This window comes from Melozone crissalis, unplaced genomic scaffold (genome assembly GCF_028551555.1).
Source record: "Melozone crissalis strain CALT ecotype California unplaced genomic scaffold, PUWL_Pcris_2 ptg000061l_1, whole genome shotgun sequence".
NCBI classification, from domain to species: Eukaryota; Metazoa; Chordata; class Aves; order Passeriformes; family Passerellidae; genus Melozone; species Melozone crissalis.
Genome location: NW_026535839.1, coordinates 419,571 through 441,276, shown reverse-complemented (window position 1 = coordinate 441,276; position 21,706 = coordinate 419,571). Strand labels below are relative to the sequence as shown.

At 46.1% G+C, this 21,706-nt stretch overlaps 1 protein-coding gene across 3 annotated transcripts; it reads left to right on the top strand.

The window, feature by feature from the left end:
• Nucleotides 1-86: 86 nt before the first annotated feature.
• Nucleotides 87-20,250, top strand: RBM27 (RNA binding motif protein 27). Of its 3 annotated transcripts, XM_054288066.1 has the most exons (22): nt 87-196; nt 2,793-2,911; nt 3,645-3,769; nt 5,559-5,665; nt 6,232-6,422; nt 6,839-6,922; nt 7,229-7,492; nt 8,035-8,268; nt 9,379-9,513; nt 11,472-11,621; nt 13,395-13,542; nt 13,825-13,978; nt 14,518-14,775; nt 14,856-14,984; nt 15,804-15,926; nt 16,463-16,537; nt 16,646-16,810; nt 17,230-17,334; nt 17,421-17,612; nt 17,863-17,949; nt 18,400-18,510; nt 19,100-20,250. In XM_054288066.1, the coding sequence occupies exons 1-22, from the start codon at nt 138-140 to the stop codon at nt 19,184-19,186; spliced, it is 3,102 nt and encodes a 1,033-aa protein (XP_054144041.1). In that variant the 5' UTR covers nt 87-137; the 3' UTR covers nt 19,187-20,250. The 3 variants fall into 3 exon arrangements, with proteins under 3 accessions (XP_054144041.1, XP_054144039.1, XP_054144040.1); XM_054288064.1 differs by lacking the exon at nt 6,839-6,922; XM_054288065.1 differs by lacking the exons at nt 6,839-6,922; nt 11,472-11,621.
• The last annotated feature ends 1,456 nt before the right edge of the window (nt 20,251-21,706 follow it).

Sequence of the window (21,706 nt, the reverse complement as noted above, 5' to 3'; positions counted from 1 at the left end):
GGAGCGGCAGCTTCTGATTGGTGGGATGGCGCGGCCCCGCCCCGGCCATGCCCAGCAGGCTGCGCTGCGGGCGGTGCCGGGCAGGTCGCGGCCATGGCGGCGGTAGTGTAGCTGGGAGCGGGCGGCGCGGGGCCACCATGATCATCGAGAGCGTAGACGCGCTCAAGTCCTGGCTGGCCAAGCTGCTGGAGCCCATGTGAGTGCGGGCGGGCGGGCCGGGCGCAGCGGCGGACCGCGCTTCCCGAGGGCCGGGCCCGGCCCAGGCGTTACGGCCCTGCCCCCGGCCCGGGCCCGGCGCACCCGGAGTGCGGGACAGCCCGGGCCCGGGGAGCTGCCGGCGGCCTTCTGCCCTACAGCGTGCAGCGGAGCTGGAGAGGGGCTTGGAGCACAGGTCTGATGAGGAGCAGCTGGGAAAGGGGCTCAGCCTGGAGCAAAGGAGGCTCAGGGGGCCTTGTGGCTCTGCACAGCTCCTGACAGGAGGGCACAGCCGGGGAGTCGGGCTGTGCTCCAGGAACAGGGACAGGAGCAGAGGGAACGGCCTCAGGCTGGGCCAGGGCAGGCTCAGGGTGGGCACAGCAGGAATTTCCCCAGGGAAAGGGGGCTCCGGTGCTGGGAGTGCCCATCCCTGGAGGTGTCCAAGGAAGGACTGGCCGTGGCACTAAGTGCTCTGGGCTGGCGACGAGGTGGGGATAGATTGAATTTGGTGGTCTGAGAGCGCTTTTCCAATCTGTGATTCTGTGTGCTCCCAAATACTGCCCCGGCTGTGCTGTCGATTTCAGTCCCAGCTGTGTCATCTCGGAGCAGAGCCAGGGGCTGCTGCAGGAGCTGACAAAACCAGGAATAACGCTGAAACTGTGGGAACTCTGAATTTGCATCCTGCTGCTGCTTGCACGGGGAGTGGGACTGGGATGGAGTCAGCACGGATCCAGGCCGTGTCGTGCATTGTGTGGCCTCTGATAACCGGCTGCAGAGGGGTTGGGTTTGTGCTGGTCCCGAGCTCTGCAGGGCCTGAGCACAGCTGGTGCTGGTGGTGCCGGCACAGCGAGGGGCCATGGGTCTCACCGGGGGAAGCTGCTTGTCAGTGCCTGGCCAGGCTTGGGACTCCCGTGATGTACGACCGAGGCCTGTGGGAAGGATTTTAAATAGGCCCTAGGTCCGCTCACTTGCCATCATTAAGTACTGGGCTTTTGGAAGTCCTTCACGGCTTTCTTTTTCCCTTGTTACAATGGGTTTCTCTGGTGTTTGGTCAAACCCTGCTGAAAGTCTCTAGGCTGGAGCACGACTCCTGCTCCTGCACCTTCCCTGCCAGCTCCAGTCAGTGTCCAGCATTCCTTGGGCATTTGAGCTGCTCTGTGCAATGGGAGGCAGGACATCAAGGAATTGGCCGGTGGGCCCTGACAGTCACAGACTCTGTAGTGGCACTAGAGTGACAATACAGACTGGCTTGCCTGGAGGAGGGCACTGACCCTGTGTGCTCCTGGACTGCATGGTGGGACGGGGTGCTTGGGAGGGTCTGACGTATGGAGGAAGGAAAGGCAGTGGTTGTGAAGTGGGAGATAGCTTCCTCTGTTTGAAATTGAACATTTATAGTCAGTGAGTGAGAGCCCCAGTACATCACACACAGTGAATGCATCACATACAGGTTATTTCTGTGTGTGTAGGAATTGTAAAATCTGTCAATTTGTGGTTTCTTTGTTCTTAATTGCTCCATTTACCCTGGCTTTCAGTGGAGGTTGGATGTTGTTGGAGGCTATATGAGAGCAGAGCTACTTGATTGCTGCTCATTGAGGATTTTTATTTCTTTCACCTGTTGCCCTCTGCTTGGCTTTTTGCCTTTTGCTCGTTTTCTGGTTGTTTTTCTTACTTGAGATTATTTGTGGTATATATACTTCAGAATTTTTCCCTCCCTTTCCAGAGTTACTGGAAAATATACAATCACCTCTTTAAATGTTCGTAAAAAAAAAAAAATTCTTTTGAGTGTTTTAGGTTTCTGCCCCCACCTGATATCTGGCATCTGCACACTCTGAGAGGCCAAACAAGGAGCTGTAATTTAGTCACACTCTTACTCTGTTTCATACCTGAGGTGCTCCTAGTGGTTGAATAATGGGATCTAAAGCAATATCCAGTTTAAAGTGAAGTATCACTGCACGCAGTTGGGAACTTTGGTCTTTGTGGACCAGACACAGGTGAGGGAGCATGAGGAGAGAAGCTGGGTCAGTAGTTGCTCCCCTTTAGATGTTGTACCAGCATTAAAGGGTTACTGTGAAATATGGCATGGAGGTGTCCTCGAGGAGGAAACCCCAGCACAGCAGGACAGTCACTGAAGCTGTGCAGAACATGTCTGTGTGTGTATTGAATATGGACCTCTGTGACGTCTTCTGCACTCCTTTATAGCAATGTTTTAATTTTTAAACGCAGTTTCATCAGTCCTGGTGCAGTGCCTGCCCTGGCCCGTGCTGTGCTGTGCCTGTGGAGCCGCTGGAGGTGTGCTTGCCGGGCCAGGTTCAGGTTCAGCAGCAGTGGGTCTGTCTGGGCAAAGGAGAGGTGCTTTTCCCCCAGCAGAGCTCAGCAGGAGCAGAGAAGGGGGGCCTTGGCCAGGTGTGGTTGGGGGGTTCACGAGGCACTGAAGGAGTGGGCTGTGGTTGCAGAAAGCCCTTTGCAGGCTGCATGGCCCCAGTGCAGCTGTGCTGGTGCTGCATGTGAGCCCAGGGGTGTTGCAGCAGCTCCTGGGGGCTCTGCAGTGCCCGTGCCCCCGTGGTGCAGCTGCCAAGCGCACTTCTCTCTCTCACTAGATGTGATGCTGACCCCTCAGCCTTGGCCAACTATGTGGTGGCATTAGTCAAGAAGGACAAGCCCGAGAAGGAGCTGAAGGCTTTCTGTGCTGACCAGCTGGACGTGTTCCTGCAGAAAGGTGTGGTGGCCACGGCTGGCTGGGGGCTTGGGCTCTGGGTGGCAGAAGGGAGGGAGGCACCACTGCTGCCTTCAAAATCTTTCTTGGTAGCCATAAATATTCCATACAGAGTTTGAAGGAATTGTATGATTAAAAAAATAGTAATCATAAGATGAAGTCATGCAGCTTGGACTTTTAACAGTGGGTAGGAAGAGATGTTCTTAAATAAAAGCAATTTAATTTAAGGTGTCAGTCATGTTGCCAGAAGTTTCTCTGACAGGTGTTTGATAACTTTTGAAAACCTGGTCCATGTTACTCCTCCAGACTGCTAGGACCTTCACATGTGGCAATTAGCTTCGTAGTCAAGGTTTTAAACACCTGAAAGTCTGACACTCACTGGGAAGGTTCTTGTGCATTTCTTGTGATGTTGCACTGCTGCTGAGTGTAGCTGATGGAACTTGTGGATAGCTGTGGACTTGCTCCTTGATCACAGGCACCAATCGTGCTTGCCCCTTAGAACAGGAGAGTCTGTTGCTGTCTGTGATATAACTGAGGAATTTCTTTCTCTAAATGAACAGCCTCAAGTCCACAAATGTAATTCCAGCTCCTTCAGTGGAGCTAATGCTCATTAATCTGAGGTGCTGCTGCTGCAAGCAGCCCACCTGGCTGACTGTTTTCAGAGTCTTCTCTGGTAAACGTAAGCATGCACTTAAATGCATATGTAACAGTATTTTCTTGTGTTCTTTATCCTCAGAAACTTCAGGGTTTGTAGATAAACTCTTTGAAAGTCTGTACACCAAAAGTTACCTTCCTTCTGCTGAGCCCACAAAGGCAGAGGCAAAGCCTGCAGGGCAGGAGAAAGAAGAAGTCAAGGAGGAGGTAATGTTATTTATTCTGCATGCCTTTTATTTTCAAATAGCTGTCCTACATTTGTGAGGCAAAATGTGACAGAAAAATGTACTCCATTGTGAATAATGATCTCTGTGTCCAAAGAACCGTGGAAGATGACTATTCAGACAAGAACATTTTATATCCCTTTGTAGAGCCTACCTTTGATTAAGCACTCAGAAATCCTGTTCACAGCTCTGGTAATACCAGTGGATGATTACTTGGAAGGGTTTGAGAGGGGGAAGCTACAAAAACATTCCAAAACATTTCCAATTTTGTATATTCTGTGAGGAATGAAAATTACTTTAAAATGTTTTCTGTGATGCTTAAAATCACTGAAAGATGTCAGCCTCTGTATTGTAATAATTACTTTGGAAAGTCAGGTAGGATTGGTTTGCGAAGAGTTTTACCTTGATTTTAAGTTCTGTTGGCAAAATTGAAAGCAATCAAATTTTCAGAGAAGGTGACAAATAATTGCAGAAATTGTCAGTCAGCAAAACACAGGTCAGCCCACACAAATGCAGGTTCATATTTACTTGACTGTGGTTCATCAACTGATTTAGATGAAAGTTGCTTTATACTTTTTTTTTCCTTTTCTCTGATGTCCTTTTTTACCCAAGGATGTGATGCAGAGTTATGACAACTTATGGAAGTAGTTTTGCTTATGGCAGTTCATAATTTGAACAAGACTTTCACTGTAAGAACTTTCCCCTCTGTTCTCAAAGTGCTGCCGTAGTTTATAGAAGGTCCCATAGAACTACCTTCAGTTGACTTTACCAGTGCTCTGGTGGGGGCAGAGGAGGAGGTTTGAGGGGCTGGAGGGGAGTGGCAATAAGCAAAAGAAGATATCTAGGACAGCTTTATGGGACAACGTTACAGAATTCAGGACATTAATTAGTTACTTTGACATCAGCAAGGCCTTTGTGATGTGTTATGAAGCTCAGTGTATGGTGTGATTCCTGCACACAGAGGCCACAAAATAAACCACACATGGAATGTCAGTGAGGTCAGGGCTGGAGGGGACCCCAGGTGCTGTGTGATACCCCTTGTGCTGGGAGCAGGACTGCAGGTGGAGCTCTCCAGAGCCCTGTCAAGCCAAGTCTTGAGTATTTCTGCCAGTTCTCCCCAGATAATCCTGTTTTGGAAGGATGCAGATAGCCTTCCTTTTGGTTTCAATTGGTAAGAAAAGTCTTTTAAAAATTAGTGCATGTAAGCTTTTCCACCAAAATTTACAGTAACTTGTAAGCAGTGTGAAATGGCAGCAGAAATGCTCAGTAGGTCGGTGGTTTGCAGTAATGGTGCAGCTGGCAGACTTCTGAACCTGCTGTAGTGGAGGTGAGCAAGAAGTGTGACCAGTTCCACTATGGGAGCGGGTTTTTGCCCTGAAGCAGTTATTTAAAATGTCAGCTAGTGACTTCTCTACCTGGAGAGGTTACTGCAGACTTTGTGTTTAAAGCTTCAGGAAATACCTCACTTGTAGAATTGCTTATGCTAAATAAGGAAGTAGAGTGGAGAGAGATCTTGTCCTTCATGAATCCTGTTTAGAAACAAAACATCAAAGTGGTTTTATTTAGGGGCATCTCTTCTGCAGAAAAAAAAAAGCAAATTTTGAGACCAAACCTCTTCAACAGACTCTAGTGCTTGATTACTTGTAGTGCTTCAGTACTCTGGGCAAGTAATACTTGAGTATTGTTTCCTTTGCGTTGCTGTCTGTAACTTGAACTACATTTTGGTGTAATTTCCTTAATTTAAAAAAGTGATACTCGTCCTTGTTTGGTAGTTGTGTGTTAAACAGAATTTTCAAGAGTCTGTTGAAGAAGAGCGGGAGAGCAGGAAGAAGAAGTATTCCAGTCCCCAGAGGAGCCGTACAGATTCCAGTGAGCAAAGGTTAGCTTTGAGCCACAACGTTAAGAAATTTTTCTGTATTTGCTGTCAATCTTTGACTGTTTTTTATCTTGTAGGTAGTGATTTTTGTGAAAAATAGGGATTTTCTCCTTCCTTTGACTGTGATGCATCGTGCATATGCTGATCACATGCATGAGAAGTCTCCACAAGAAGTTTGCCTCTTGCACAAGAGGCCAAATATTCTTCAAATTACAATTCCTAGGAGTGTCATCAGTTCCATTGTTGCCCTTGTTATATAAATGAACAACGTTTTTGGGGTCTGTAGTTTCTGGGGGCAGTTGTTCACACCGTGTCAGCGTCACTTCTAAAGCCTGTTCTGGTTTGAGCATCACAACTATCTCACCTTGCCAGTTCCTACCCCTGCTTTCTACAGACCAGTGAATCAGCTTTAAGATTCAGTAGTTCTCTGTGTAATTTGTGACATTCTGACTGGAGTGTTTCGCTGCCCAAATGGATGGGAAGGGTGAACAGTATCTCTCCATGTTGCAAGCTCCTTTTTTTATTTTGTTTCTCTTTTCATTGACACGGTCTACATCTGTTTTTCCTAGAACCAGAGAGAAAAAGCGGGACGATGGGAAGTGGAGGGACTATGACAGGTACTATGATAGGAGTGACTTGTACAGGGAGAAGTCTGGCTGGCGCCGGGGCAGGAGCAAGAGCCGCAGCAAGAGCAGAGGGCTGAGCCGGAGCCGCAGCCGCAGCCGGGGCCGCAGCAAGGACCGGGATGGCAGCAGGAGCGGTGAGTGCCCAGGGTGCTGCTCCAGCGCAGCATCCTGCTGCAGTGGCAGCTGGCACTTGTGCGTTCTGCATGAGCTAGCGGGCAGGAGATGCCCTTGAGAAGTTGGAGGAAATTCTGATAGCTTTGTGTTCTTGAAATTATTAATTAAGATGCTGTTCTTCAGAGTAGAACAATTAAGGGGTTTGTTTTCTTCTTTGCTAACCTCTTAATTTATCTACAGGTGTATTCTTGTAGATAGCAGTAGCTCATATTTTTGTGCTGTGTGTTCTGACAAAGCTGTTGATTTTATTCTTTGTTCCTCTTAAGGACTGAACTTTTTGCAAAGCAGTGTTTCCCTTTTTCGTTTTGTTACTGTGTATTTTTTAGAGAAGGCTTCTTTGCAGTTGCAGGTGGTTACCATATGATTGTTCTTTTAGGGCTAGTTCAGGTCTGTCGGAAAAGTAAGTGGCACAGATTACAGCATTCCACGCACCTTGAGACCGCGTTAGTTAAGGGCAGAGGTAGGTTTGTTGTTTCAGGCTTTTGCCCTTCTTTCTCCTTTAAAAGAGAGCTGTAAGTCAGAGTGAAATAAGTAGTAGAGGAATGAATGTGCATTTTGCAAAGAAAACTTGGATATTTCTGAAGTTAAACCCCTGTTTACATTATATTTAGTTATTACTCCATTGGTAAGACCAAGCTCCTTCTAGAACAGTTCAATGTGCAGAGTGCTGAGTATTTCAGAGAAGGTGTTATTGTCTCTTACTCATGGCTCTGATGTACAGAGCAAAACATGAAGGCTTTACTCAGCTTTATTTTTTTTTAAACAGAGCACCGAGAGAGAGAGAGATCAAAATACAAGAGTGAAAAAAATGATGTTGAAAGCTCATATAATCCGGTGTCCGCGACTCCCAGTAAATCCTCTGAACAGTATTCGTCTGCACAAGCTATTCCCAGTGCTGTAACTGTAGTTGCACCTGCGCACCACCTTGAAGGCACCACGGAGAGCTGGTCAAATTACTTCAACAATCACAGTAATCCCAGTTCATTTGGCAGAAACCCTCCTCCTAAAAGAAGATGTCAAGACTATGACGGTAAGGCAGTTTCATGCCTTATTTCAATGTTTATGTGACTTTTGTTTTTAGGTATTCACCGAATGTGAGCAGCAAGTCATGCTGCAGCAGCATGTGATGTGTACCTTGTATGTAACAGATGCAGAGATGCCCTTTGTTGTACTGGAGAAATAACTAATCTTACCGCAAGCGGTTTGCGTATGCTGTGGCAGTTGCTGGGTAGGAACATATGGAGTTGTTTCACAGTTCTCTATGTGCTAGACAAATACCTCAACCACTGGCAGTCCTGGTGCAGATTGCAGTGTGTGTATGTTTAAAATAAACCACAGTACTTCTGACTTTTTTTCCATGGCTTTTATGATGAATGCATGTAAGTTTGTATGCTTTTATGAAAGATTGTTCTAATTTCAATTATTTAGTGAAACCTTACCTTACAATATAATAATGTATCAGTGGATGCATGTTTTCTTTAGTAAGAAATTCCATGAAAACCTGAAATGTTACAAACTATGAGAACGACAGCGTGTGTTTTCTAACACGAGTTGAAACGTCGTGTTTTGCAGAGCGAGGCTATTGCGTCCTGGGCGATCTCTGCCAGTTTGATCACGGAAACGATCCTTTGGTGGTAGATGAAGTCTCCTTGCCCAGCATGATCCCGTTCCCGCCGCCGCCGCCGGGGCTGCCGCCGCCGCCGGGACTGCTGCTGCCGCCGCTGCCGGGGCCGGTGCGCGGGCTGCGCCTGCCGGTGCCGCAGCCGCACCCGCAGCCCCCGCCGCCCGTCGTGCTGCCCGTCCCGCGTGAGTCAGGGCGGGGATCCGCTGCGGCTCCTCGGCTGGCAGCGTGCTGTCCAGAGCAATGCCCAAAAAATTCTGAATATTCAGCTGGCCAAACCATGATGTTCCAAGCCCTGCAAACTGAACTAAATTGCACAGAGGAGTGGAGCTGGGGATCTTTCAGCTCACCTCAGTGGTAGTTGGTGGTGATTGGATTGGTCACTGACACTCACTAGCCAGGTTTTTCCCTGCTGTAATGCAAGAAATGTTGTGATTCAGTTTCCTAGAGGTTCTAATAAAGATCTAGTGTTGGTGCTACATTATCTACCACTAGAAGGCAATATATTATTGACACATTTAAGAGCTTTCTTAGCTCAGCAGTGATCTGAGATGTTGAGCCTTTTGTGTTACCCTACTGCATCTTATGAACTCTTTGAAGAAATAGCATATTAGGGGCACGCTTACTCTGTTTCAGTGTCTATTCCAGGGACAAAATAAACGCTGTGATAATTGTGTCCAACAGGAGCAATTTTGGGATGAGGAATAATTTGATACAGGATTAACCCTAAACTTTGCATGAAGCCTTTAGCAGGCAGAAGTGACTTGCTGTGAGAGAACAGACAGTGCTCAGGATGGGCTGTGTGGTGTCACTTGCGGTCCTTTTTGATCATGCAGTCAGTAACATTGTCTGTATGGTACTGGGGAAACCAAAGCACAACCAGCTAGAGAAATTCCTTGTCTGGGAATGCCTCTTGCCCTGCAGTTCTTATTTCAGAGCTGTGGTGTGAATGCTGGTGAAACGATCTCTTGCTCTGAGCAAGCCCTGTCTCTCCATGGTAGAGCTGAGGGAGGAGCTGCTCTGGTTAAGGCATCTCTAGCACTAACAAACCACTGGGGAAGAAAAGACACTTCTTTCTTTTCCCTTAAAGCTTTGTCTCTCCTGAGAAAGAGAAAAGGTGTTGGAATCAGAGTAGCTTACCTGAACAGGCTTCTTGATTTACTGTTGCTGTAGTGGAACTGGACGTGTTTGCCACCCTGACCTTGCTCAAAGCAAGGCATAAACACAGCACTGAATTGTTGGCACGCTGTGCCTTTGAGCTGTCAGCGTGTGATGTGTTGCTGCTGTTGTTGCAGGCCCACCTTTAACGCAGTCCAGCCTGATCAACAGTCGTGACCAGCCGGGGACAAGCGCAGTGCCCAGCCTTGCGCCCGTGGGAGCGAGGCTGCCTCCTCCTCTGCCTCAGAACCTGCTCTATACAGTGTCAGAACGTAAGCAAATGCCTTTGCTTTCAGTCTGTTTGATGGAAACATTTTGCGTTTTCTCTGTTGATGTGTGATTAGGGGTTATGGTCTGTCTTCCTCCAATTTATACAAATCTAAAAAGAAGTCTGATGGCTCTCCCTGGCTCAGCCCATCATCCATTCTGGGATGGAGTGGCAGCAGTGCCCTGGTCTGAGGAGGAGCACTGTGGAGAGCTCTGGGTTTCATGTGCTTGCAGCAATCCAATTGTTGTATAAGAAATGTTCATCTTCAAGCCATTCAGTAGTATATTAGTAGGTGAAACATGGATCTGCAAACCTGTAATTGCTGTTTAACTTAGGTTTTATTCCTCTCCACTTTGGACTAATACAGATGAGAGCTTTTTTTCCAGCTATATGTCACAATAGTCTGTACAGTCTTCATAGACATCAGTGCTTTTTCTGTTCTTTTTCCAGAATCACCCCGATTCTAGCTTTCTAAAGGCTGTTAGCTTTCACTGGACACGTCCCTCTTCCTTAACTGAGCTCAAAATTTTTAAAAGTATCTTTTCACAAGGGAAAAATATAGCAAAATACCTGAAAAGTCCTAGATTGCTCAATTTAAATGCAACAAAATTAATTTCTTTGATAATTAAAGGATTAATGTCATTCCCATATTCTCTATGACCAAAATAGATAATTAAATGTTATGTTTTATAATATTCTCATCTGGGGTTTTTTAGCATAAATATTCTGAATTTTATTCAAAGAGAGGGTATAGTTCAGTTCATGATCCATGTCATTTTATTTGTAACTTCTGTGCTTTTCAGAACTTGAGACACTCAGATTTCTTATTAGATAACCTGTTCAGTTATCCCCAAGTCCTGCTGAGTGTTCAGGTGTCACCATCTGATCCTTTCAGCTCCAGAACTTCTAATGGCTGATTCTGCCTGTGGGAGCTCACAGGGCTTCACAGTAATTCTGTTCTCCAGAACCTCTGTGGAGATTCTCATGTCCTGTTCTCGGGCTGTTGTGGTAACAGCTGCTGGTTGCCCTCTTGCAGTCAATCATGTTCTAAATAAGGGAAGAGGAGCTTGTAGTTCTGCTCCTTCAAGGTTAGAGAAAGTTCTTGTTTTACAGTGTCAGGCACTGCTCTCAATGTGGATATTGTGGGGCATCTGATTTTAACTGTACAGTTGTCTTTGTTGCTGCAGAATAAGGAGCTGAGATTTTTGAGGCATTCATGTTTATCAGGTTCCCTTGTGCAGGCGTTTGTTCTGTTCCTGTGGAGGCTCTTCACAGCCTTCATTCATTCCAGTTCTTGTACAGCTTTTCCTTTTTAAGGTTAAAAAATGTGTTATCCTCAATTTGGACCTTGGGCTGGAGGAAAAATAGGAGTCAATTGTCATCTTGTATTCTTGTGGTGACCACTTCTAATGGAAATAATCATTAGTGCTTTACCTGAGCTAGGCAGGTGATCTCACTCTTGCATAAAGAAAGTTCAGTAGGTAAGTATTGGTTCCATTGCCTCATTTCTCAGCTTTCTTTGAAATCATTTAACTATGTTCTTCACCTAAAATTCTTTTCTGAAGAGACCCAGACTGTTGGGCAGCAAAGGCTGAAAATTTCTTTGCATCTTAGACTCTACAGTATAAATGCTGAAGCCAAAACACTGCCAGACATTGTGCATGCTGTCACACAGACACCTCAGGCTTTCCAGGCAGTGGATCAGCAGTGCTCTGTATTGTGACCTGTGTGCTTTGGACAAGCAGTACCAGAATAAAAACCAAAAGAGAATGTGTTTAGATAGGCTAGGCCTGGAATCCAGGTGAGGGTTTGCAATGGCTGCACAGGTTGGCTGTACCACCTCTTCTCTTCATCCAAGGCAGCCTCTGACTCTTGGACATCTGTGCACTTCCTTGAAGGAAAACTAACCCCGAGTCTTAAACTCACTTGAAAAATTCTGTCGTTTCTCTCCTTTTTTTGTAGATACATATGAGCCAGATGGCTATAACCCTGAAGCTCCTAGTATTACCAGTGCTGGTAGATCTCAGTATCGGCAGTTCTTTACAAGAGCACAAATGCAGCGTCCAAATCTAATTGGCCTAACATCTGGGGAGATGGATACAAACCCTCGAGGTAGGAAGGGTTCTGGTCATTGCTGTTGCTATTTTTGTCCAAGACCATCAACACTTTTCCCTCTTTTCAGGATGAAAGCATTAGTTTTTCTCACTGATCTAGTGTTTCAGAGCTTTTTTTTTTTGACATTTCTGCCTTTTTTAAGTGCTAACATGCCCATATTAAAGTCAAAGCAGCCTTTTTGATTAAAAATAACCACTTGCTTGGGAATGATACAAGGGTTTTGTTGGTTGGTTGGGGTTTTATTCCTCTTAAACCTGTGAAGGTATTTTCCAGGTACTGGTAGCTCCTAGAAAGAAAAATGGTGCCTAAAAGTGGATTTAGCAGCACAGTCTGCAGACTGCTTTTGATCAGCCGAGGGCACAGAGGTGATGATCCAAGCTCCTTGCCTTGGCTGTTGTGATGGTAGTGAAGAAGGGAGCTGCCATGGCAAGTTTTGGTGCTTCATGCTCTGACTCTGTCAGCCAGGTGTTCTCTCTGAAATGAACATCGCAGGTATCATTCCAATTCCCCAGCTCCTGGGAATCCCAGTCTGTACTTACATAATTCCTAGCCCCTGCCTGAATGGATGTGGCTGCTCTCTCTTAATGGTGATGTGCACACACCATCTTTTAGGGAAGGGCACAGGTCAAGGCTCTTCAAAGTTTAGTTGTAGTAGCAAAACTTCCTTTCTCCCTTGTGTTTTCCTGCCCTGACTCTTAAAACCATAGATGTTAAGTTTTGGGTTTTATTGTTCTACTTCAGTATTTCTTACTCGGTAGATAACAAAGATTTTTTTCCCAAGTATTTCCTTCCATGATTCATCTTTTAAGGAATATGGCTAAATATTATTGTAGAAATTGCTGTTGCTGTTTGCGTCTGAATGACTGTCACAGAGGCAGGGTTGGGGCTTCATTGAGAGCCCATCCCAGGGGTAAGGCAGGGATGAGTGCTCAGTGGTAGGGCCTCACTCAACATGTTTTACTGTCTTTATCACAGGTGTGAAAGGTTTGCTCTCAGATCATCCTCCAAAGTGAGGATGCCATGCCCAAAATGCCCAGTCTCTGTTCTCACCAGTGTAACCAGAAGTTGCTGTGTAGCTCAGACTTCATTTTAGGGGTTGAATATTTGGCATTCACAGGAGACTAACACAAAGGGCATAATCTTGAAAAGGTTGCAAATAGATTTCTAGCCAACTTTGTGTTGGTAGAATTTGCTTCAAACTTACAATCTAATGCCTTAAAAGAGTGTAATAGTTATGCTTGGTTAACAGTTTGTTCCCGAAACCTGGCTGGAGGGCTGGCAGTGGGATAGCAGTGGAAAGAATGGGTTCTTGGTTGCTTTTGCTCTGTCAAGGGTTCCTACAGGGCAAGCTGGTTATTAATTCAGCCCCTTCCCATTGCAGAGCTCTGACTTAAAGTCTGGGGATCCACCCATGGGTTCTTTTCCTCCTTTTCAGTTTTGTTGGGATTTGGGGTTTTCTTTTTTCTTTCTCTCCCTTTCCTGCAGAATCTGAGCTTTTAATACCTGAAAAATGAAATTTTAGCTTTGTTTCTTCAAGCTAGTACCAACCTTAAAGGTCAAAACCCATCCCTCCCAGCTGGACCATGTGTGTTTCTCTCAGGATGTTTAGTTAAGCTAGGAAATGATCTGAAGGATTTTGTTCAGAAACAAAACTGACCAATTTGATAAAGTCATCCTGATGTTTATGTTTTTTAATCTCAGTTTTGTTTTGCTGTGTGAAAGCTTTTCCATGTGTGGTGGAATAACACAGGCCTTTTTCCTTCCCTCCAGCTGCCAACATTATCATCCAAACTGAACCTCCCATTCCCATTACAAATAACAGCAGCAATGTCACTAGAGTTGTCCTGGAACCAGACAGCAGGAAGAGATCTCCAAGCAGCATGGAGTGTCCACCATTGAAGAAACCCTGGTTGGGAAAGTAAGAGTTAGCTACACATGTTAATTTAAATGTACTAGATTGCTGTCAGTACTGTGAACATTGCTACTCACCAGTCTCTGTCTTTTGGGATGGTTGGGTCACAAAGTCTGTGTCCCCATAAGATGGAGACTGAACATGGGGTCAGTGGAAGCTCTCGTTTGTTAGTGGCTAGAGGGTGTACTCTTTAGAGGAAAAATGCCATTTAGATGTACGCTAACATTTGCTGCCTTAATTAGGCACTTTTGTACTTATCTGAACTCTTCCTGTTCTCCTTTTCTCTAGGCAAGTGAATAACAATCAGAATAAGCCAGGATTTTTGAAGAAGAATCAGTATACTAATACAAAATTAGAAGTTCGAAAAATTCCACCAGAATTGAACAATATTACACAGCTCAATGAACACTTCAGCAAATTTGGAACTATTGTAAACATTCAGGTAAAAAACCAGTCACTTTTATGTCTGTGTCTGGGTATTTTATTTTCCTTGAAGCCTGTTTGAATACTGCATAGTTTCTTTGAGAAATCTACGTGGAGACAAGTTGGGAGAGGAGGTAATCAAGTTCAGAGAAACCTTTTCTTGGTCTGCTGTGTATTATTATCTTAATACTGTAAAACATATTGGTTTTAGCCTTCATGATGACTAAGTACATTTGAAAGGCTGGCAGATTTAACAGTGTCTAAACCAACTCAGGTTTTTGAGCAACTTGTGTATAACTTTTGAAGGAGATGATCTGACAGTGTCTTATATGACAGTCATTCATCTATGTATTTGAATGTGTATAGACTTTACTGCAAGTACATGTAAAGTTTGCCAAAAACTACTTTGCTTTAAATACATAGTGTCTTACCAGAGTTTGGAGCTGTTAATACAGTGGATACTCAACTCATCATTGCACATTATTTGTAGATGGATTTGCTGATGATTGAAACGTTTGCTTCCTTGAGAAATAACGCATTTGTGACCTTTTGCTTTAGGTGGCTTTCCAGAACGATCCCGAAGCCGCTCTCATTCAGTACCTGACCAACGACGAGGCGAGGAAGGCCATTTCCAGCACGGAGGCGGTGCTGAGCAATCGCTTCATCCGGGTGCTGTGGCACAGGGAGAGCGAGCAGCAGCCCCCGGCGCTGCAGCAGCCGCAGGCGCCGCCCGCCCCGCAGGCGCTGCAGCACCTGCAGCAGCAGCAGGCGCTGGCCGCGCCGCCCGCCGTCACCGCGCACGGCAGCCTGGCCAAGGTGCGTGCTGCCCGGCGCCCGGCAGCCTTCCCAAGGCTGCTGTGTCCGAGCCTGATGTTTTCATGTCTGTGCGTACGCAGGTGATGAACAAACCCCTGGCATCCGGTGCCTACGTCCTTAACAAAGTCCCGGTGAAAAGGCGCCTTGGAGCAGCGGGTGGGAGCCAGCCTGAGCTCAGCCAGCCCGGGGCTGGCGTGGAGGAGTCTCAGGTATGTTCAGAGCGGACCGTGGTCGTGCTCTCAGGTACGGCTGTAGCTTGTCAGCCAGGAAGGAACAAGCAGAGAGAACTTGTGTGTTGTTCTGTTCCTTTTCAGTAATGTTTTGTGCAGCCATGGTCAGTCACTTCTTCCTCGTTTCATCAACTGTTTGTATGGAATAGGGACAATGACTTTAGGAACTATCAACTACAACACTACCAGTATTGTAAATAGCATAAAATATTATTAGCAGTGCTTGATAGTAAACAAGTCTGAGAACCTGTGAGACCAGCCTTTTGTTGACAAATCTAATGGCTCTCCCAGTAATTTTTGAGCTTTCACTGTGCCTTAACAGCAGTGCTAGAAGCTTAGAGAGTATTTGTACCCAGAGTTCAAACCAATTAGTGTTCACTTCACACTGATACCATAGTGCAGCATGTGTTTTGGGCCGTGGGGAAGTCCTTTTAAGAAAGGAAGTATGGAGTGGCTTTTGCTGCCTTACTTGATCGGAAAGGGGGATGTTGGGCTGCGCCTGTGGAGCTGAAACTGAGGCATGGGCTGCTCATCACCTTCAGTGGTGTCCTGGTGGGAATCGGGATGCAAAAGGAGTCTGCCATGGAGCAAGAAAGGATTTCTTTTTCAGAAATCCGTTTAACTGGACTGCTATCTTTATTCATGTGTTTTATTTGCCTTGGTCTTTCTGCCTCCTTGCACAAATCTGAACATCTGAGTTGAGGTTGCAGGGAATATGATCATCTGAAGTTCCCTGCTGGTATATCATGGTCACTTTGAAATATTCCATATTTTACTTGGTGTTTTTTACTGTTTCAGATATTTCCTACTTCTACAAGCCACTCAAAAATGGTTTACAGTTCTCCAAACTTGAAGACAACTCTGAAGTCTGGTGCAGGATCTAAGCCTCATGACGTGCAAGAAGCCCTTAAAAAAAAACAGGTACTTAATGCTTGATGGCTGCCTGACAGGGTAAGGAGCAAAGTGCTTTGAATGCAAGGTTTGATGGGCACCTGAAACCTCAACCAGTCCTCAACAGCTTTATATGTGGGTTATGGGGTGGTCTTGCAAACACACCTGGGGTAATCATCTGTGGAGTGTCCTTTTGGGTTGTCTTACTTGATGCTCTTGGCCATGCTGGGTTTTCTGAGTTTGCTTGGGTTTTCTGGATTTAATCTCTGCAGGTGTGAGACACTTGCAGGACAGTGCACACAGAATGTTTCTTAAGAGGTGTCTGAAAGGGGAAAATGTTACTAAAGTACCTTGCAGCAGGAAATTAGGATGTTATTTATTTTTTATTTATTGAATCAGCTGCACTTCATGCTTGTGCTTTTTGCAGACAGTACTTTTGGTTGTGGATTTCACTTCCATAGTTTGAAGGGGACAATATGATCCCTTTGAGTACATACATGAACTCTATGAGTGCATACAATGCTAGACTGCTTTTTACTGATGGAAAGAGTTTTCTCCTTTTATAGGAGGCAATGAAACTCCAGCAAGATATGAGGAAAAAGAAGCAGGAGATGTTAGAAAAACAAATAGAATGCCAGAAGGTAAGTCTGGAATGTGGCTAGTAAATACATCCTGATTTTGTACATACCTGTCTGTTGAGGGCTGTTTTTCCTGGAATTTTATGTTCCTGTTCTTTTATTATTGTATAGATGTTGATATCCAAGCTGGAGAAAAACAAGGCCATGAAACCAGAAGAGAGAGCAGAAATTATGAAGACTTTAAAAGAACTAACAGGAAAAATATCTCAGTTAAAGGATGAATTGAAAACTTCATCTACAGCCTCCACACCATCTAAATTGAAGTCCAAAACAGAGGTATTTCTTGTGCGACACACTTGCCTCCTTGGTTTTTGTAACTATTTCTATTAATGTGTCTTAAAAATGCAACAGCATTAGATCAAAACACTTGCAAGCAGCATTTTAATGTGAGTGATAACCATGGACAAACATGCCATGGTTGAAGGAACTCCCACGACCTAGTTTTGCTTGTAGCTCATTCATGTTTGTTCTAGTTCTAAATCAAAGAATTCTGGGTCCTTCAAAAAATGGGGGGCACCACACACACACAGAGGCAATTAAAACAAAACTGAATTTAGAGACAAGTATGGCTATTGTGTCCTGATCTGTCTGTGTCATTTGCATGAATGTGCTGCTGAAGTGGAATAAAACGTTACAACTGTGCCTTACAGTTCTGCCCTTTCCTTCTGTTTTCTGTTCCCACCTCTTTCTGCCAGGCACAGAAGGAACTGTTGGATGCAGAGCTGGACTTCCATAAGAGACTGTCCTCCGGAGAGGACACGACCGAGCTGCGCAAAAAGCTCAATCAGCTACAAGTGGAGGTGAGCCGCTCTGGCCGCTGCTGTCAGTGAGTGTGTGTGTGCTGGGTGCGTCAGCTGCTCTCACCGGGGCTCTGTTCCTCCCCCAGGCTGCCCGCTTAGGCATCCTGCCCGCCGGCCGAGGGAAGGCGGCGGCAGCCCCGGGCCGGGGCCGGGGCCGGGGCCGTGGGGGCCGAGGCCGGGGCGTGCTGAACCACATGGTGGTGGATCACCGGCCCAAGGCCCTCACCGTGGGAGGCTTCGTGGAGGAGGAGAAGGATGAATTGTTACAGCACTTCTCTGTAAGTGTGGCCAGTAAATTAATGCACCTTTCCTTTACTGCTGTAAAAGCAAGCTTGTCTTAGAATAGCGATAAATCTGAGCTTTTGCCCAAAAATACAACTGCTACAATAGTGATGGCCGATGCAGCTGGGAGTCCTCTGGCTCTCACTTTTCTGTCCAAAAACTCAGATTTCAGTAACTACAATTGTACCATGATTATGGAAGTGGAGGAGAACGTTACTGCTGGTCCTAATGAACTTTTCCTCACAGAAATTTGGAGATATCGAAGATCTTCAGGAAGAGGATTCCCCATTAAGTGTTGTTGTAACTTTTAAGTCCCGCTCAGAAGCTGAGAATGTAAGTAGAATCATGAATATATTTTTTTCACATATCTAAAATAAGAGTTTTTAACTACTTTTGTCTACCTTTGTATTTTAAAATGTCAGAGGCTTTGATCCCCCAGTTTGAGCTTGATAGTGCTTGGTGCTGCTGCAGGTAGTGCTGCTGAAAGGGAAGTACCTCCTGGTGGTCTGAGCAGCGACACAGGGCTTTCCCTGACAAAGCTGCCTGTCCCTGGCAGTTCAGGGCTCTGCTCATCCTCTCACTGCCGGGGCAGGAGCAGGATTTGGCAGATTTGGGTGTGGCTGAAGTTACTCTTGGAACACTGAAGTGGATGATTGTGATTTATATATTTGAGATCTTCAAACGTGCCTCTGTGCCACATGCTGTGGGTCTGGCTGTTGCTGATGTTAGAAGTTCTTTGCTTGGTCCGTCCTCTGAGAATCTGTGTGTTTGAACTCGACTCAGGCTGCTAACCAGGGATCCCGCTTCAAGGACCGGCGGCTCCAGATCTCGTGGCACAAACCCAAGGTACCCTCTGTGTCCACAGAAGTCGAGGAAGAGGAGCCCAAGGAAGAGGTATGGAAATCTCTTAATAACCTGGTCATTCTTGCTGGAACCTACTAGCTGAGAGCTCTTAGCATACAGTTTCCTGTGTGCTGAAGAAACTTTGTAAAAGATGTTTGTACAAACCAGGAACTGAACGGGTTTTGAATAGTCAGGTACACTTCCCACATTTTAAAACAGAGAAAATGGGGAGAAGAAAAGACACTTTGTGGATGGGCTGTTAATTTGTCAGTGATGCAGACAAGCCTCAGGTTCTGTATGTGCAGGCTGCAGAGCCTTTTACATCTTACTCTTCATGCTCTACTCTAGGAGATGCTGTGTGTTCTTCCCAGTAATTCACCTTAACACCTTAAGCTTTTAAAGGTTATTTTGTTGTTTGGGAGAGGGTGAGAGGTGGTTTATTCCTGCTTCCTCCGAAGCTTTGCTCTCTTTCCTGACACAAGGCTGCTGTTCTTCCCCTAAACTGTTTGGATGTAACTGTGTGAGTTTGATAGAGACGCGCTGACACCCGCACCACGCACCAGTGCAGCTGTGAGCTGGGGTGCGTCCCTGGGCAGAGCTTGCAACTTGTGTCTGAAGGTTCATTTTTTTCTTCCTCCAGGAGACTGAAACCTCAGATTTATTTTTGCACGAAGATGATGATGATGATGATGAAGATGAGGATGAATCCCGTTCTTGGAGAAGATGAAACTTGATGTTCGAAATGTATAATTTTAGGAATATAGTTCAAACTACATCTTTTAAACGTTTATTTAAGGAAGTTGATGAGCCAAAAAGAGCTTTACTTTCTTTTCAAACCACAAAATTTACCATGAGCAGTTTGGTATGAAAACATTTGGGACACAGAGCTGTGAGACTGAGCTAGCCAAAGGCCCAGGAACTTCTTACAGGATTATCAAGCTCACCAGGGTGGTGATTTTTTTCTATTTAAGAAGGATAAAAAGGGGGGAGGGGGTTGGAAATCAGTATTTTCTTTTCCTCTTTTTGTGTCACCTGTATTACCTTGTTTTGGGTTTTTTATAATGTGATTGGTTTGTTAGTTTATAATTGAAAAGATATTACAGGTTTTATTTAGCAATATTACGAGGTTAGGGGAAAGACAAACTTTCATTAAATATTATGAAAGAAAAACTGGCCTCATTTGCTCGTTGAAAAAAGGGAGCATTTTATTTCCTGTGGAGTCTCATGTTGTATGAGAATTATTTGTGGTTAGATTCTTAAATCATTTACTTCAGTATGTGTGACAGCCACGCTATCTCTTTGTTGTGCTGCTTTTTGTGAGAGGAGGTGGAAGAAACAATTTAACAGGATATTGTTATAACATTGTCCGGTTCACTCTGTTTCTCCAAATTCTGCTTCGCAGAAAACATCAGCGGGAGCACACACTGGAGTGGATTTTCACTCCTTCTTGATTTCCTTCTGTCATTTCAGTGTAAGGCTCAGTGTAGGTCAGGCTGTTTATTGCATTTCAGTATTTGTGAGCGAGAATGGAAGGAGTTCCAGTCTTCCTCAAAAGCAGCTGCACTGGCCCCTGTCTCCCAGCCAGGAGCAACTCTCCTCTGGCTGTTCCCAGCTGTGTTCCAGGCAGAGCCCTGGGCTTCAGAGCAGGGTGGGTGAGAGCAGGGTGGGGTTCAGCCCACAGCACTGGGGTGTGCTGCTTAGCCAGCCCCACAGCAGGGTCCGGTGTCCCAGGGCTGCTCAGAGCTGGCCGTGCTGTGGGTGTCCCTGTGTCCCCTGTCAGTGTCTCTGTGCTGTCCCAGGACTGCTCAGAGCTGCCTGTGCGCTGGGTGTCCCTGTCCCCTCTCGGTGCCTCTGTGCTGTCCCTGTCACCCAGCAGGGTGTGTGCTGCCTCTGGGGCTGGGCTGCCTCTGGGCTCTGTGCCTTGTGGCTGGGGCACCCAGCAGCACCTGCCCTGACTGCCCCCTCGCCCTGGCCGCTCCTCGACCCCTCTTTTGTGCATTTCCACACAAAACCAGCACCGTGGCCGTGCACAGCGCTCCTGTCTCTTGAATGGCTGCCAGCGTAGGCCCCGTAACTCCTGGCTGAGGGACAGCATCTCCCAAACCCTCTGCCTGCCCGTGGCTCTGAGTGTGGCCAGGGCAGGTGTGAGCACCCTTCGGGCTCAGCCCTGCTGACTCTGTCCTTGTGGTGAGGTGAGGTGTCCAACTTGTGTCATGTCCTGTTTCTTGTCAACTGAAGGGGATGTCTCCAGTGTTCTGTCTCTTTCCAAACCTCTCCTCTTCCTAGAATTAGGAGTGTCCTGCTAAGGCTGAGACTAAATTCCAGGCGTGAAGAATTGGAGGAGAAACCCACCCCATGAACTTACAAGAATGTCTTGCTCTTCTCCCATCACCTCCAGGGGTTTTAATGTCTGTGGCACAGTGTGTATCTTGAGAAGTCCATTGCAGCAAACATGTCTGAGTCCTGACAACTTAAAAAAGGAGAGAGGGATCAAAAGGATTTATATATTTTTTTGTACAGAGTTTTTTCTTAAACTGTATAATTTTGTAAATATTTTGCTTTTTTGTGTACTAAAATTACCGGCGTATAGATTTCAATAAGAATTGTTGTATTTTTGTATTTGGAAAATGAAATTTACAGTGGATTAATTAAGCTGTAAGAGAAATTGCGATAGCCTTCGACACACACAGAATGGATTCCTTTTCATATGGTTTTAGCTCTAAGTGACACTGGGGTGGCACCTGTGTCAGGTGAGGCAGCGAGGGCCATCTCTGAGAGCTGCATCCCATTGCAGTGTGCCCTCCCAGTGCCCCTGGCAGGTGCCGCAGTGCCAGGTGCCACCCCAGGGCTGGCAGTGCCCCAGCCTGGCCGTGCCCGGGGCAGAGGAGGAGGAGGAGAGGAGCTCTGTGGCACTGGCCTGCCTGCTGCCAAAGCTTATGCACCCCCTGTATTGCAGGGCATGCTGGGCCTGTCTTGGGGTGCTTTGGCTTGGATTTCTGTGTTTCCAGAGGCCCCAGGGCAGGACAACTGAGTTCATTTCATGGCGATGCTTTACTGGGAAATTCACCTGTGTACAAAACAGCCCTGGGGCTACCTGTGTGCCCCAGCCACGTGTACCAGCCTGAGCTAGGGCCGGACACTGAAGGATGAGGGGATGGGGAAAGGAAGTCACTGCAAAGAATTCCCTCCCTTTCTGTGCTGAATTAACCTGAGCAAAAATAAAAAAACCCACCTCTAATACAGAACC

What these genes read in the sequence shown, in the direction of transcription:
- RBM27 (XM_054288066.1), top strand. Translation starts at nt 138, where the DNA reads ATGATCATCGAGAGCGTAGACGCGCTCAAGTCCTGGCTGGCCAAGCTG. An exon ending in AAGAAACCCTGGTTGGGAAA is followed by an intron (nt 13,543 to 13,824) that starts GTAAGAGTTAGC and finishes CCTTTTCTCTAG; the next exon opens with GCAAGTGAATAACAATCAGA. An exon ending in CCCGCTCAGAAGCTGAGAAT is followed by an intron (nt 17,950 to 18,399) that starts GTAAGTAGAATC and finishes AACTCGACTCAG; the next exon opens with GCTGCTAACCAGGGATCCCG.